The 14,866-nt window shown below is 38.0% G+C and overlaps 1 protein-coding gene across 3 annotated transcripts in view; it reads right to left on the bottom strand.

Annotated features, from left to right (window-relative positions):
• Window positions 1-13,872, bottom strand: part of GLS (glutaminase) — a 75,274-nt gene extending 61,402 nt beyond the window's left edge. For 2 of the 3 annotated variants that reach the window (XM_037043744.1, XM_037043747.1), the window contains exons 1-3: window positions 13,262-13,872; window positions 842-938; window positions 366-487 (exon numbers count right to left, since the gene is read on the bottom strand). In XM_037043744.1, the coding sequence (XP_036899639.1) occupies window positions 366-487; window positions 842-938; window positions 13,262-13,671 (629 nt within the window). In that variant the 5' untranslated portion in view covers window positions 13,672-13,872. The remainder of the gene's footprint in view (window positions 1-365; window positions 488-841; window positions 939-13,261) is intronic. The other variant, XM_037043746.1, reaches the window with a different exon arrangement.
• Between the last annotated feature and the right edge of the window lie 994 nt (window positions 13,873-14,866).

A 14,866-nucleotide genomic window follows, 5' to 3' on the forward strand; every position in this document is an offset into this window, starting at 1 on the left:
GAAAGAAAGAAACAGAGACCATGCTGAGAAAGCCTGTGAGACATTCAGATGAATTGGCGCTCAATTTCAGCCATGATAGGACAAAGAGTATTCTCTATTTAAACTGAATGCAATCTCCAGGTACTGTACACTGGAAAAATTCATAGCTACATTTCCTTAGAGCAGTTTCAAAGAAAGTATACATTCACTCCAATGTACTAGAGAACCTTAATGTGCGCCAAGTTCTTCAAACAATTGATGTTTATAAAACCCAGTTTGTTTCAGTTACACAGGAAACACGGCCTTAAATAATGCAATTTTGTTTAAAAATAAAAAACACCATATAGCATAGCAATCACCATTAAATGTTTGTCAGAAATTTTTACTTTTTAAAAAGATCTTTGTCTAGCATGACACCATCTGATGTTGTTTGAAGAGTTAATCTTAACATATCCATACACTCTTTCAACCTGGGATCAGACGTTCGCAATCCTGTAGATTTGAGTGCCTGTTTTTAAAAAAATAAGAGTTTGTAAATACATATTGCAAATAATGTTTATGCTTATTCCAACTAAAAGTTTTTATTCCTGTATATAAAAACTTCTACCCAAGACCTGAATATGTATGAGGCATTTTAGTGTCACTATTACCCACTTTCTGGACAAGTTTCTCATTCTTTCTTTCATTTTCTTTCACTGATTACCTTGAAATGAGCATAATAAAAATTTGAAAACACAGTAAGAGAAATAGTCAGTCAGAATCTACATGTCAAGTGACCTTTAAGACTACATTTCAATATATCTGTATTACTGATTCAGTACTACTTTTAAAGAGTTTAAGACAGAAAAATACAGAAACTTACTGTAATAAATTTATGAACGGGTATTTTCTCTTGTCCTTCTGCAATTGTATAGAACAGCAAATCTTCCAAGCTAGGTAACAGACCCTGTTTTATTTTACTAAAGGGGAGAAAAGAAGACGAAATTAAGTCTTGTGTGAAGATTCTAATAGATTTACCTACATCTATTATTATATATTCTCTAAACCAGACTATAATTGAATTGATCTACTCACTAAGTATACATGTTATGTAGATTTATCAAAATCAAACCAGTATCACTGAAACTACACTGGAAAACAAGTAAATAATGATTCATGAATGAATACAGGTATTTTTAAATTCCAGGTTTTAAAATCTTTATTACCATTTGTTGCTGTGCACATGCCTACCCATGTGATACAGTGGTACCTTTCTGTACAGCCTAATACAATCACCTAATATTAATTACAGAGCTCAGCAAAAATTCAGGTTAAGAGCCAAAACTTTGCTTTTTTTAAATGACTATATTTACATATTATTCAAATAGTTAACCTGACTGCAAAATCTGAGGGAGGCAGCAATTAAGTACTAGGCAGTAAAGATTAGCATACAAGTTTTTGAATCCTGGCTATAATACTTAAACTGGGTCACCTTGTGTAAACTGACCTTTCTGTGATTCAGTTTCCTCATCTGAGAAAGGGAGTAACAGCATCTACCTCACAGGGTTTTTGTGAGGAACAGCTGACTTACACATTCAGTACCTTAAGAACACTGCCTGGCAGAATGTAAATACTCAACTGATGATAGCTACAGTTACTATTTCTAAAGTGTTCTAGGTTTACATATACAGATCAAATGCCACAAATCAGAAAGCCTATTAAAATAAAAATTTTTATCATTAAAATCTTAATTAACTAACTAGCAAAATGCTATGATTAACCAAACTTTTAAATAAGAACGGAACTTTTTCCTACACACCGAAAAGCTTTCAAGTAAACAAACTACAATAAACATTAAATGTCTTCTTTTGGAGGGACCAGAAACAGAAATTAACACATTCCATTATTCTGTCCACCAATACTGTCAATAAGCATTACGGCAATGTTATAAGGACTACAGAGCTAAGACAGCTTAATCCATTCTCCACCCATATTTATTAAAATTGGGAAGAAATATATACATCTGTGTATATGTATGTATGTGTATATATATATGTATATATATATATATGTCTGTATATATAAAATATTCTGGAAAGGACTTTACCTGAATTTCAAGGAAGCAAGAGAGAAAATTATGTAAGGGAATACTTGTTTTCTTAAATTCAGACCTTAACTCAATTCTGGACTAGCCATTAGTATAATGGCAACTTTAAAAGGAAAATTTTGTAATTACTTTTGTAAAATAAACTGTTACACAGCATAAGTCTTTTTAAAATTGTTTTTATATTGTTAAAAACGCTTTTCTAGGTGTCCAAATATGTACTGGATTACCCAAAGATTATATAAGTTACACACTTTAGTTAAGACTGACCACATGTATTTAGTAGTTAGTTAATATAATTTCCCTATTAGTGATCTTCTATCTTAAAAAAAACAGAGTTGGTTCAGAGCATGTACAGTTATACATGCAAACATGTAAATTCTCCTAAAATATTACTGTTGACATTAATATAATTTATATGTGTGTTCAAAGCTGTTTAAAACTTTCAGTTTTTTAAAGTCGACCTTAAAATATATGAATTTCAGGCCAAGATTTTAAATAAACTTCACTCATATCATAATTTAGTGATATATCCTGGATATATAATTATTCCCTGAAAAAATTTTGGCTCCTAAAAAACTTTTTAAAATGTATTTCCGGCCTTGGCCAGGTGGCTCAATTGGTTGAAGTGTCGTCCCATATGATAAAAGGTTGTGGCGCAGTCCGAAGTTTGGGTGTGTGTGGGCGGCAGCCAATTCATGTTTCTCTTTCACATCAATGCCTGTCTGTCTGTTTCTCTCTAAAAATAGCCCTGAGGATTAAAAAATATATTTGCAATATTTTAAAAATAAGAGCTAAATTAATGTGTAACTTACATTCTAAATACTCTCAGAGCATGCATTCTAATGTAATCCCTCCAATGATCTTAAGACATAAGGTATTATTATACCCCCAATACAGTATGGTTCCTGGTTTACTATTTGTTGAAAAAATGTATGACTGTATCCCCATTTCACAAATGAGGAAACAGAGGGTCAGACACATGAAACTTCCCAAGACTGTATAGTAGCAAAGATGAACTTCTGTTCATCCAGAGTCAGCCATTTACCACTACAGTGTACTGGGTTTCAAATTTACTAGCTGGTTATTAGTTGTTATTACTGTTATAATACAGTTTTTCTTGACCTTACCCATATCTAAAACCATTGAAGTGTTCAACAATATTAATAAGTTGTATTTAAAGAAAAACTGAGCCAGAAAATCAGTGAAAAATTTGAACATACCAATTATTAACAGAAAATGGTTTGTCAAATAAACTTCAGACAGTGGTAGTTTATCACTTTAAAAACTGCAGGATAAGGTTTCTGTGTATTTATCACACCGGTAAACAGTTTTTGCTTTGCTTAAAAGCTATGCAAATAACATAAAATACGTATCCACTTCTTTAGCTTATGGAACACAATGCCAAAAATAAAAATTAAAATTAAAGTGACTAAATTATTGCCACAGCTAGCAAAAAAGAAAAATGTTTACTTGCTTTTGGATGTGACTAATTTTTATCCACAAGAGAAATTTAAGCCATCTCTAAAAACTATTCTCACAAAATAAGTGGTCAGAATTAACAAAAATAAAATACTACTATCTCAGCATTCAAAAGTTCAGACTCTGATTTGAGAATGAGTTATCATCAACAATCTGGTGACCAAATGTACAGATTCTCCCCAAACTTTTACACGGGTAGAAATTACTCCAAAGATCTTTTTTCTTGTCCTTTTTCCCCCTCAAATTGAGTATGGTTTTCTGACACTTCACAATGACATATTTTGCTAATAAAATTTAAAAGCTAAAAACTCAGTTTTCAATTACTATACAGTAACTAGAAAATCCTTGAGAAGTATTTAAGTTTTAATGAACAAGAACAAAAAAAGATTGTAGCAGGCTTTCAAATGATAACATTAACATTTTAATGTTGTTATTAATGTTAATTCAATATATCAATAATCCCAAGTGATCCCTGCAGACACCCTAGAGAAAAACATAAAATGGTAATCACACTCAACAATTAAAACAGAACATGTATAGATTAATAAATTCAAAGAAAAAATCCTTTTTTGTACTTTTATTCCTTTCCTTTTATTCTCCCTCGTTTCCTTTCTGATTTCTGCCTTTAAGATCCATTCACCATCACTTTGTTCCTTCTTTCACCCATTCCTTCCATACTTTACCCTCACAAAATATCTGCCTAAAAAACAGAAATGACTTCTTTAAAAAAGTCCCCATGCATTTAACTGCCATCTATGACATGTACAATGTTGTTAGTTGTTGCTTACAACCTAAAAGGGAAATACAACAACATACGTAAGGCAGAATTATGGGAAAAGATCTATGGGATCCAGTCACTGAAAATTATTTCACTGTGGACTAATAAAGTCAAGCTTTTTTTAGAATAGGAAGAATATGAATTAGACTTGAAAGCTGGGTAGGAGCTAGAAACATGGCAACAAATGGGGATTTCAGACAAAGGAAAAAGAACTACCAAAACAATGAAGTTAAGCATTCACTGGATGTTTGTAAAGAATAGCAAACAACCAGAACTCAGGATAGATGAATTAATATGCCTTTTTCTACCTACAAGCTATTAAAATACCTAATTTTCATGGTTGGAAGATATCTATGTTAAGTCAACCAACAAATGACAAAGTATCACCCCAAAAATGATCTTAAAAGCAATTTTTTGTTTCTAAATGTTTATCATTTTGAATTTGAGTGATCTTACTGTGTCCATCATCATTAGCAAATAGTAGATTAAACCTGTGAGGTTGAAAGTTGAATTGAAGGTAGCTAACCATCTACCATTATATGTCTGACAAAGTGACAAATTCTACTTACTTTCTAAGTCACTTTACTCCAAGGGTTATTGTTGGTGGAATATAAAAGATCTTACATATTTTGAAGATTTACTGTTAAAAATAAATTTTGTTTTATCTTAAAATCCTAGGCAATAAAGCAAGGGGGGTAAACAGTTCCCAATTTACAGATAAGGACAGTCTCAAAATCAAGCAGCATGTCCAATGTCACACAACTCTGAGTCACTGAACCAGAATTAGTCTAAGAGAGCTGGTTCTTGGTTTCCAGCCCTAGGTACTTCCTGCTGTGTCAATGAAAAAGGGGCCACGTACTGAAGTTGAAAAGTTGAGGGGAGGTGTACATGGTGGGCCTACAAACCCAGAAATGGAAAGTAGCCACATATGGTGGCCTAACTAAAAGTAGGCCGTAGTGGATGGTCACCCTAAACTTACAGCTTTCTTGACAAAGGTCAATTTTTATCCTTGAAAATGTTAGGTGATTAAATTTTTGTTCTGCCTTGTTAAAATTGCATCCTAAAAAAAGCAAGGATGGGATTATATTAAATTAGGGCTGCTGTTTTGATTGGACTTCATTGAAATTTACTCAAGGCCAAGCCAAAGAAAGAAGCACAAAAGCTAGCTTTATGTGAGGAAATGGCTGGGCTATTCATATCAGCTAATGGTAATCTGTCCACATGCACAGCTTCAGAAGTCTTAATGGGTGGTGGTAGGGCGGGGGTGGTAATCTGCCACTCTCTGATGGGGGGATGAGTACATGGCAGATCAAGCCTCCAAGGTCCAACTCTGTTAGCTGTTCCAACCAGATATCCCTTTAGTCAAGTATCCTTTAACAAATCATTCTAGTTGTAAAAATACATATTATGTGAATTCTGTCACTTCAGCCACTTTGATACCAGAGCAGAGATGTTTTCTTTGAAATAACTAAAATACATGGGTAGATATTAATAAAAGGCAAACTTAAGCTACTCGTAATACAAAACAGCTCTGAAAATGGGCTGCCGGATAAGGAAATGAATTATCTTGTCAAGAAGTATTCAAGCAAAAAATGAGTAACAGTCTATAGGGGAATTTTTATAAAAGAAGAGAGAAGTGCATCAGCTAGGGAGATGGAATTTTAGGGTCTCTTCCAATCCTGAACCTCAAAAAGTAATCAATTCAACACAGTGTTTTATTAATCTGCAAATACTAGATTTTTTAAAGAAATCCTATTAATGTATGACCTTGATTATGTCTTTGAATATCTGTGGCCAGTTTATAAAATATGTAAAATGAGGGGAAATTAAGATGTCTTTATAATCATTTCCAACTTTAATTCTCAGTTTTTGGATTGGTAAAAATAGATCTCCTAAATTCCTACACTAAAGACCACAAATTTTACTGACTCAGGACCTGTGTGTACATAAAGGACTTATGTACACACATTTTATACATCAAGCTCAATTACCTGGGTTCTTTTAAATAAACAGAGTACTTAATATCACTGAATTGTATACTTACAAAATGTTAAACCAGTACATTTTATATTTATTTTACCACATTTCTCTTAAAGCTAAGGGCAATGGGGTACAGAAGGTGAGAGTGAAAATAGCTGTAGTAGAGACATGAAGGACAAGAATAAGATGTGGCAACTGATAAAAAGATATACAGAAATCCACAGAACAAACTCATCCAAAGCAGAACCAGAGTATGAAAGACTACCTTACATAACTAAATACAGTTTATACACTATTTGACCCTTCAGAGAAAAGTTATATATAACCATTATATGTACTTATAAAGTGAAATCTTAAAAGTAACTTCAAGGAGACAAGAAAAGTAATGTTCAGTCTCACAAACCACAACTGCTATTATCTCCGCGGCTTATTCCCCTCTATCACTTTTTAAAGCATTTTTTTCAAAAGCTTAAGATCACTTGAGATATCATTAAAAAATCTGCATTCTAACTTTTGGCCCAACATGGCATTTCCCTTATATCCATAAAAATAATCTGTATACATTTTAAATAACCAAATAAGGGACTTTCATGTGGATGTACTGTAATGTAACCATTCCACTAATGTTGAACACAAGTTTTCCCCCACTCTTCTAATATGCATAATACCATGCCAAAATATTAGTAAATCTTTTCTATACGTAACTTACTTTGTTACCCTACAGTTCTTCATACAATTTAAAACTGTTCTTCAGAAAGTCTGTACTCTTTTAATAACTCCTACACCAAGAACCTAAGGAAGTATCTATGTCACTCAATATCCTCATCAATACGACAATTTAAAAATCTTTAGAGGCCTGTACCAAAAATTAGTATGCAAAAAATGTATTTCTAAATCCTGAAAGCTATCAACTTTTGCGCATCATGCAATATCAATAATTCTGTGTTTTAAAATTAGTGTTTTCACTATAAACATTTCTTTAGTAAGCAGTAACGTTACTTGCTTACCAGGCATACATCCCAAAGGAAGCCAAGACACATTAGCATTTCATTTCTACTACATCGTAGGTGGTCAGAAAAATCACCCAGTAATCAGTCACATGCACTGTTTCACAACCAAAGCACTTTTACACCTGAGTAGATTCCAGGATAAAATCATACTAACAGCAACTCTACTTGAAAGCTATTTGCCTTACTTAGAGATATCCATAATTACGTAGTAACTATTTTTATAAAGTTCACTAGGCTTTCTTGAGCATTCTTCCTTTAAAAAATTATTTATTTGTTTGTTTGTTTGTTTAGGGAGGGAAGAAGAGGGAGAGAATATATCCATGTAAAAAACATTGATTGGTTGCCTCTAGTACGTGCCCCAATAGGGGACTGAACCCGCAACAGGCATGTGCCCTGACCAGGAGGAATCAAACCAGCAATCTTTCACTTTGCCAAAGGATGCCCAAGCAACTGAGCCTCAAACAGTCAAGGCAAGCATTCTTCTTAGTATCAAATGACTTAAAAAAGTGAAAAGGCACAAACAAGCCACTCCTTGGTTTTTATATAGGATTCAAAGACTGAGCTCCTTAAAGAATACAAATCCTACAATTAGACTTTCAGTTTCTACAGACATAATTTTTCTTTACTTCAGTACTACAAGAAGGTACTAGTATACAGTTTTTTTTACCAATTTTGAATAGTGTTTTTTTTAACTCAAAGAAACCTACAAATATCTTCAACAAATTTCTTTCCAAGGGGACATTTATTTTTTCCAAACTAAAATAGTGTCCTACACCCTTGCCTCTCCCTCAATAACTTTTCCCTACATATTGTCTCCAAAAAAAAGATTAAATTTTATTTGATTGTCATATCCTGAACTAGTTGATTCTGAGGTAGACAGACTTCTTTGTAAACAGTAAAACCTGAAAACAAGAAGCTAAAACTCAAGGCACTAAATTTCTGGATCTAATGCATGCTCTTTCAGTGACCTTCATCTGAATATTTATTAGTAGCATGCAGTTTGTTAATTACAGATCATATATAGATGTACTGACAGCTAAATAGATGTGTAGTTTGTTGTAAATATTAGGCAGCAAAAGTGGTATATGTGTTATAATCCCATTAAAACTTCACTAATAAAAAATTTTTTAATTTTTTTAATATTGAGGAAATCATAAATAAAATGACTAAGGGGGCCGGCCCACTGAGAAAACCCCTATCAAAATTAATTATACTTTCAATTTTGATTTTAGCTTAAGTGAACTGAAAATATGCTTTTACAAATTAAAAACAAATGTATTATTAAATGATCTTACAGAATGTCATCTATTCCAACAGATTGTTTTTTGATTCCAAAATGTATTACTTATACCTGCCAAACACTATCTCAATTTTATTATCAGTACTATTCTATAGGCCTAATTCAATGTTTGCTGAAATGCGTAAGTATTTAATCTTACTTTGAAATTCAATTCTCAATAGAATGTAATGATTCTCTGGCCCTCGCTTTCCATTTCTTAAGAATATAAGCTCCAGAAACAAAGTCAAAGTATCTGAAAGTAGCTGAAATCACTTTTGTGTGCACTTTCACTTTTAGTATAATAATTATTCTATTTTAATTTTAAAAATACTTTTGAAATGCCATGACTTTGAATAGGTGAGCAAACAATTACTGCATGTGAGTATGCAGTTTTCAAGATACTACCAAACTGCCCTCACAAACAGCTGAACTAATTTATACTTCTACCAATAATGTAAGAGTTCCCACTTCCCACAACCTTTGCATTACTTGCTTTAATTGAACATCTGCCAATCTGATACAGAAAAAATAATGTTGTTTTAATGGAATACTTTCAATGTTGTAGAAGATAGATATGATTATCTATTTTCCAAAGAGCATTACAAGTATTGCTACTTTCCCAGCCTCGTCCTTCTGTTTTATCACTCTTTTCCTTTCTAATTAAATAATAAAATGCCCCCTCATCCCCACCTGCCAATCCTTCGCAGGGACCTGAGAATATACTTCTGGGCTTTACAGAAATGAAGCATGGCATGCTTGACAGAGAAAAAGACACTGTGATAAAAATGGCTATGTTAAGACAAGTACTGATTGGTATAAAGGTTAACCAAGAATCTTCAATGCTGCCCTGGCTGGTGTGGCTCAGTGGATTGAGCACTGACCTGCAAACCAAAGGGTTGCTGGTTCAATTCCCAGTCAGGGCACATGCCTGAGTTGCAGGCCACATCCCCAGTAGGGAGCATGTGTGAGAGGCAACCATACACTGAGGTCCCCCCCCCCTGCCAACTTCACCTCTGTCTGGAAAAAAAAAGAATCCCTAATGCTATAGCATGGTCTGTGACTTTTTTATAATACTTATTCCAGTGATATTTTGAAATTAAAAGTCTGTAATTAATCTCAAAACAATATGCATAATAGATTAAAATGAGACAAGAGAATGGATATGGGGCCCTTGCCAGGTGGTTTAGATGGCTGGAGCCTTGTCCCATACACCAAAGGTTGTGGGTTCAATTCCTGGTCAGGGTGAGTACAGGAAACACCCAAATGATGCTTCTCTCTCACATTGGTGTCTTTGTCTCTCTGTCTCTCCCCATTCCTCCCCACTTCCTCTCCCCTAAAATCAATTAAAAATATCCTTGGGTGAGGATTAAAAAAAAGAATTGATACAGATTTTAAATTTGAAGTCATCAGATATGTGGAGATAAATTAAAGAACAGAGCTTGGAGGGGAGATAATATTCACAAAGAGTCAAGACTGAGAGAAGGGATATGCTCTTCAGAAGGCAAATGGAAAAGAAGCAAAGGCCTCAGCCTCACGGTTTAACCAGTGAACAAACGAAAAAGAGTCAGGAAAGAAGAGACAACTTAAAAACCGAGAGAGCTGAGCAAAGTGGTTTTCAAAATGACAATAACAAAATAGAGCACTACATGGAAAACTGGACACATATCATTACATTTTTCCATAAGATATAAAGGACAGTAGTAAAATCTTAACCTAAACCAGAACTGAAGTTGGCTGAAGGAGATAGCAAGTACTAGAATGACAATGACTCAGAGTTTGACCATGGGAAAAAGGTAAGTAGGTAACCTGTTTATATCCCACTGCTTTCCATAATATAGTATGATAAGGTTGATAAAATATAGTTAGACCAAGGTAAGTAGGAAAAGCAAATATCCAGCCATGTGAACTAACAAAACTGCTATATTTAAGTATTAAATTCACTCTGAGCTTATGGTAAGCAGGGCAAAAGGGTAAACAGTGCAAGTCACATAGTTTCCTATAAGAAACACACTTTCGCAACATAACTTTTTTTCTGGACACTAAAAAAGTTTCTTATGTGTGAGCCTAAAATTAAAAGACCAATGGATGTCCTTATCAGGTTTTACAATAGCAAAGCAATTTTATTCTTATTTATTTAATATTCTTATTTATTTAATAAACAGTTATGTTGTACTTAACACATGCCAAAGACTGTTCTAAGTAAGCCCTTTACAAAATATTAACTCATTTTTCACCCGGCTATTTCTTTTAGTAATCCTCTATAAAACCTGCCAGAGTCCTGAGTGAGTGCTGGCATTCCAGGTGGCTTGCTGATGATTGAGGGATGATGATGCTTTGGAAGCTGAGCATTATAAAGGATAACAGGATCAACTAGAATCGTACCTCCCAGCATAAGAAAAATGTTTATTACGTAAAGGCAAAATGAAAGAAGTCAAAGTAGGAAAGAGCAGATTATTCAGAAAATAGGATCTTTAGCTAGATTAAAATTTTTTTGCACAATCTTAAGACCAGTGTTCTTCACTTTATACATAAACTGGAGACAGCTGGGGTTCACTCTTGAAATCCTTGACTGAAAGCTCTCAGGATTATGGTATAAAGGCATGCCTCGTTTTAGTGCATTCAACTTTACTGTATTTCACAGATATGGCATTTTTGTGTTTTTTCCAAACTGAAGGCAAGACCAGCAAAAAGAGTACGACTTGCTTGTTATTGCAATACTCACTTTATTACAACAGTGTGTAAGTGAACCCACACTATCTGCAAGGTATGCTTGTTTGAATCAGTCCAGCTATTACTCCAACTTTGGTGGCAAAAAAATCCAAAATCTCGTTTGAACTAATGTAAACAAAATTATCTTCTTATTAGCCACCCAAACTCTCAGGACATTTGAGCAAACAAATATTGTTGAAGGATTCCCTGGCCTAGACTGATTTTCTTTGGGGGCTGGGGAGAGAGGACAGGACATTTTTTAATGTAGGGATTGTCAGTTAAGTATAAGTCAGTAAGTAAGTGTTATTTGCCAAAATAGTGTTTCAAAGTTATTGCTAACAAAAGATGTTATTTAGAAGGCAATGAAGGTTCAAGCTTCTGGAAAACATGTAAATCACAAAAGGGGCTCAGCTTCCTGACAAGGGAAATAAAAGTGGGACAGTAGAGTCCCTGAAGAGAGACAGACTGGAAGGCATTTTCACTAAAAAGCAGTTCCTACTCTATAGACTTCAAGGGCAACATTTAAATGCCAGTAATTGCATTTTGCAATACCTGTAACTTTGGGCACAGGTATTTAAACTAGTTACATGTCTAATAAAACAGATGATGTTAAATAAAAGTGCGTACCATATGAGATTAACCATACACACTCTAGTCTCTAAAAAAACTAGGAGAGGTAGAAATTTCACATAAGTCTAGCTTTTTAGATCTTGAAAGGATTTATCTAACTGAAGATGTTAAATGTGTGCCTATGGTCATAAGGTTACTAATTCTGTAGCACGTGATCATTATCACATAATACTACAAATTTTGCCCATTAAGCAATTTTTTAAAAAATAGAATTTTTTTCAGTCTGGGAAAACAACTTTGTTTTGGAATGTTTTAGAAAGGTACCAACTTCAATTACTGGAAATATTTAACAGACCTGATATTGAAAGTAGTAAGAATCACACTTTCGATTTGGCTTAAGGTACTATGGAGCTGGAGATACTAACATAAATAAAAAGGAGACAAAACCGGTCACATAATGTTAGTACAGTATCAGAAAAAGAGTAACGTATAAAGCAAGCAGACAGATAAACTGGTGTCCATTTACAGCACACAAGACAAAATATCCAGGAAATTGCTTAACATGCTGTGTAAGAAAAACCCACTTTAAGACTAAACTGCTTTGTGGTACAAGTGAATTAACATCCTATCAGTTTACGTTAACTCGAATGTTTCAGTTAGTCTTTTACCCGTCACATTTCGTCTTCGGAATTCTGACTTTTATTTTCAAGACAATCGCCCACCTCACGCAGGACATCAGACAGGCCAAAGCCACAGCGCACACAGGTGGTCTGTGGTGCGTGCCCCATCTTCTTCGCCACGTGACCTTTTTCCTTCTAATCTCGCTTCAGAAACATTATTTCCGGTGCCCCCGAGGGCCCAACAAGGGGCCTGAAGGAGCCACCCTGTTAATACTAAGAATACTCTCACGCTGGACTTCCAAACAGATGGTGGCAGAGAGCTAGGAACGCCAGACTGAGAGGAAACTCGAGCCCGGAAAAACGAGTCAGGAAAGCACAGGCTTGCTGAACGCCCGACTCCCAAATGTCACTCTGCGTAGATGTTCGTGGGCATCCCCCACGAAGGGCTGGGCGCGCGCCCGGCCACTGCAGCGCGGAGCCAGGGCGCAGCGCACGCGGCGCGGTCCGGGCAGCCACATCTCCCAAGCGGGAGGGGAACCACCCGGGCCGCCCCGGAAAAGAAGTGAGGGCCCAGCGGAGGGGCGCGTGCCGGGAAGGCTCCGGCGCGGCTGGGCCTAATCGCAGGGCGAAGACGGCGCAGGCCGCCCGGCATCTTTCTTTCTTTCTTTCTCCTAGACCCTCAGCTCCCATCCCGCCCCAAAGCAGGCCCCACCCGGGCCGGGCCCCACGCGTAACGAGGCCTCCGCCGCCTCCGCGCGCGGAGACACTCACTTTTCTCCTGAGGCCACCAGCTCCTTGCCCTCGCGGTTGCCGAACGCTTCCGTCTCCCCGGGGCCGTCCTTGGGGCCCGGCGCTGGTGGGGTCGCCGGCGGCGACGCCCCTGGCTGCGGCGGCTGCTGCTGCTGCTGCTGCTGCTGCGAGGCCCCCTTGCCCAGCTCCTGGAGGATCTCTGAGGGGGAGCTGGACAAGCCGCGGGCAAGGAGCCCCGCGGGCCGGCCGCCCCCGCCCCACCAGGGGTAGAGCCGCGCGGCCACCGCGGATGCCGCGGCCTCCGGTCCCCCACCCCGGGCGCGCCGGCACAGCGTGGCGAGAGGCTGCCCCCGCCTCAGAGCCGCGCTGGGGACAGCGGACGGCCGCAGGAGAAGGTCCCGCAGCATCGCCGAACCTCGAAGTCGCATCATGCCGCCGGATCAGTCAGTGCGGGCTGGACACGGAAAGATGCTAGGGACGTGGGCGGCCGCTCTCCTATCAGAATGCGTTATCCTGCGGGACGGCGAAAGGGCAAGCGAGGACAAGCAAGGACAGGGGCAGCGACGTGGGTGTGGGTGTGGTTCCGCCTCCCGTGCCAGTGCCTCTGCCTCTGCTCCTCTCACGCCGAGGGCTCCGCACTAAGGCTGAGGTGCTGGGGAGGGCGGGGGACATTCCGCCCTCACCCCCCCCTGGGTAGGAGGGAAGACGCCGACGCTCTGCCCACTTTGCCTGCTCCTATTGGTTCAGATTCTCAACCTCTCTTCTGATTGGGGACTGGAGCAGTCAAATTTCTCTCGGCGCTTAATACGCGACGAGGCTGACGAGGGATTGGCTAGAGGCGGGGAGAGGAAGCAAACTGATGTGTGGGGCGGCAGAGCCCGGCGGGGCTGCAGAGTAGCCCCTTCCTCTTGCTTTACAGATGCCGAGGTTGCCCTGTTTGGGAACCGGGGACTCAGGAGTCCTGTCATTTACGAAACGGATGGGCTTCTGGACTCTGGTCCTCAAACTGCTGGGGAGGGTGATGGGCACGAGCCCCTGCTACTGAGGGGCCGGGGGTCAGCGAGGCTGGCGAGAGCAGGGCTGGTCCAGACTTGCGACTGGACCCCGGCTGTCGGGTAAGGGCGTGTGGCTACGCCTCTGAGGGCCGCGGTCCCGCGAAGGCGGCCCCAGAGGAGCCTCGTCCCTCTCCCAAATGTTACATTTACTTGAAACTTTCCATGGTTGGCGACTACCCAAATGTGAAGTGTTTTGGAAAAAATGAGCAAAATCCTTTCAGCTATGCGACTTAGCTATGTGGAGGGCTGGAGTTTGGAGGCGGGCGAAGAGAGAAGTTCTAGACTACAGTTGCTTTCCTTTTCAAAAATCACTTTATTAACGCACAACAGTATCTCAATATTTTTGAACAGCAGTGATTCTCTCAACATCAGTTTGCTTGAAAGAAAAATATGTATTTTTGTATTTTAAAACCTGCTTTATCATTTAGAAACAGAAGCGTCCTTTAAAGTAGAAGCATCCGAATACTGGTTCTCTGAATTGTTTCAGCCTGGTATCACTTCATCCTTCTATTCGTCTGAACCTGTAGAAAAAGAGCCTAGGATCTAATAAACTCTTCAGTTTTCTCCGAGC

The sequence above is a fragment of the Sturnira hondurensis genome, unplaced genomic scaffold (assembly GCF_014824575.4).
Source record: "Sturnira hondurensis isolate 20B ecotype Veracruz unplaced genomic scaffold, ASM1482457v3 Scaffold0004136, whole genome shotgun sequence".
In the NCBI taxonomy this organism is placed as follows: Eukaryota; Metazoa; Chordata; class Mammalia; order Chiroptera; family Phyllostomidae; genus Sturnira; species Sturnira hondurensis.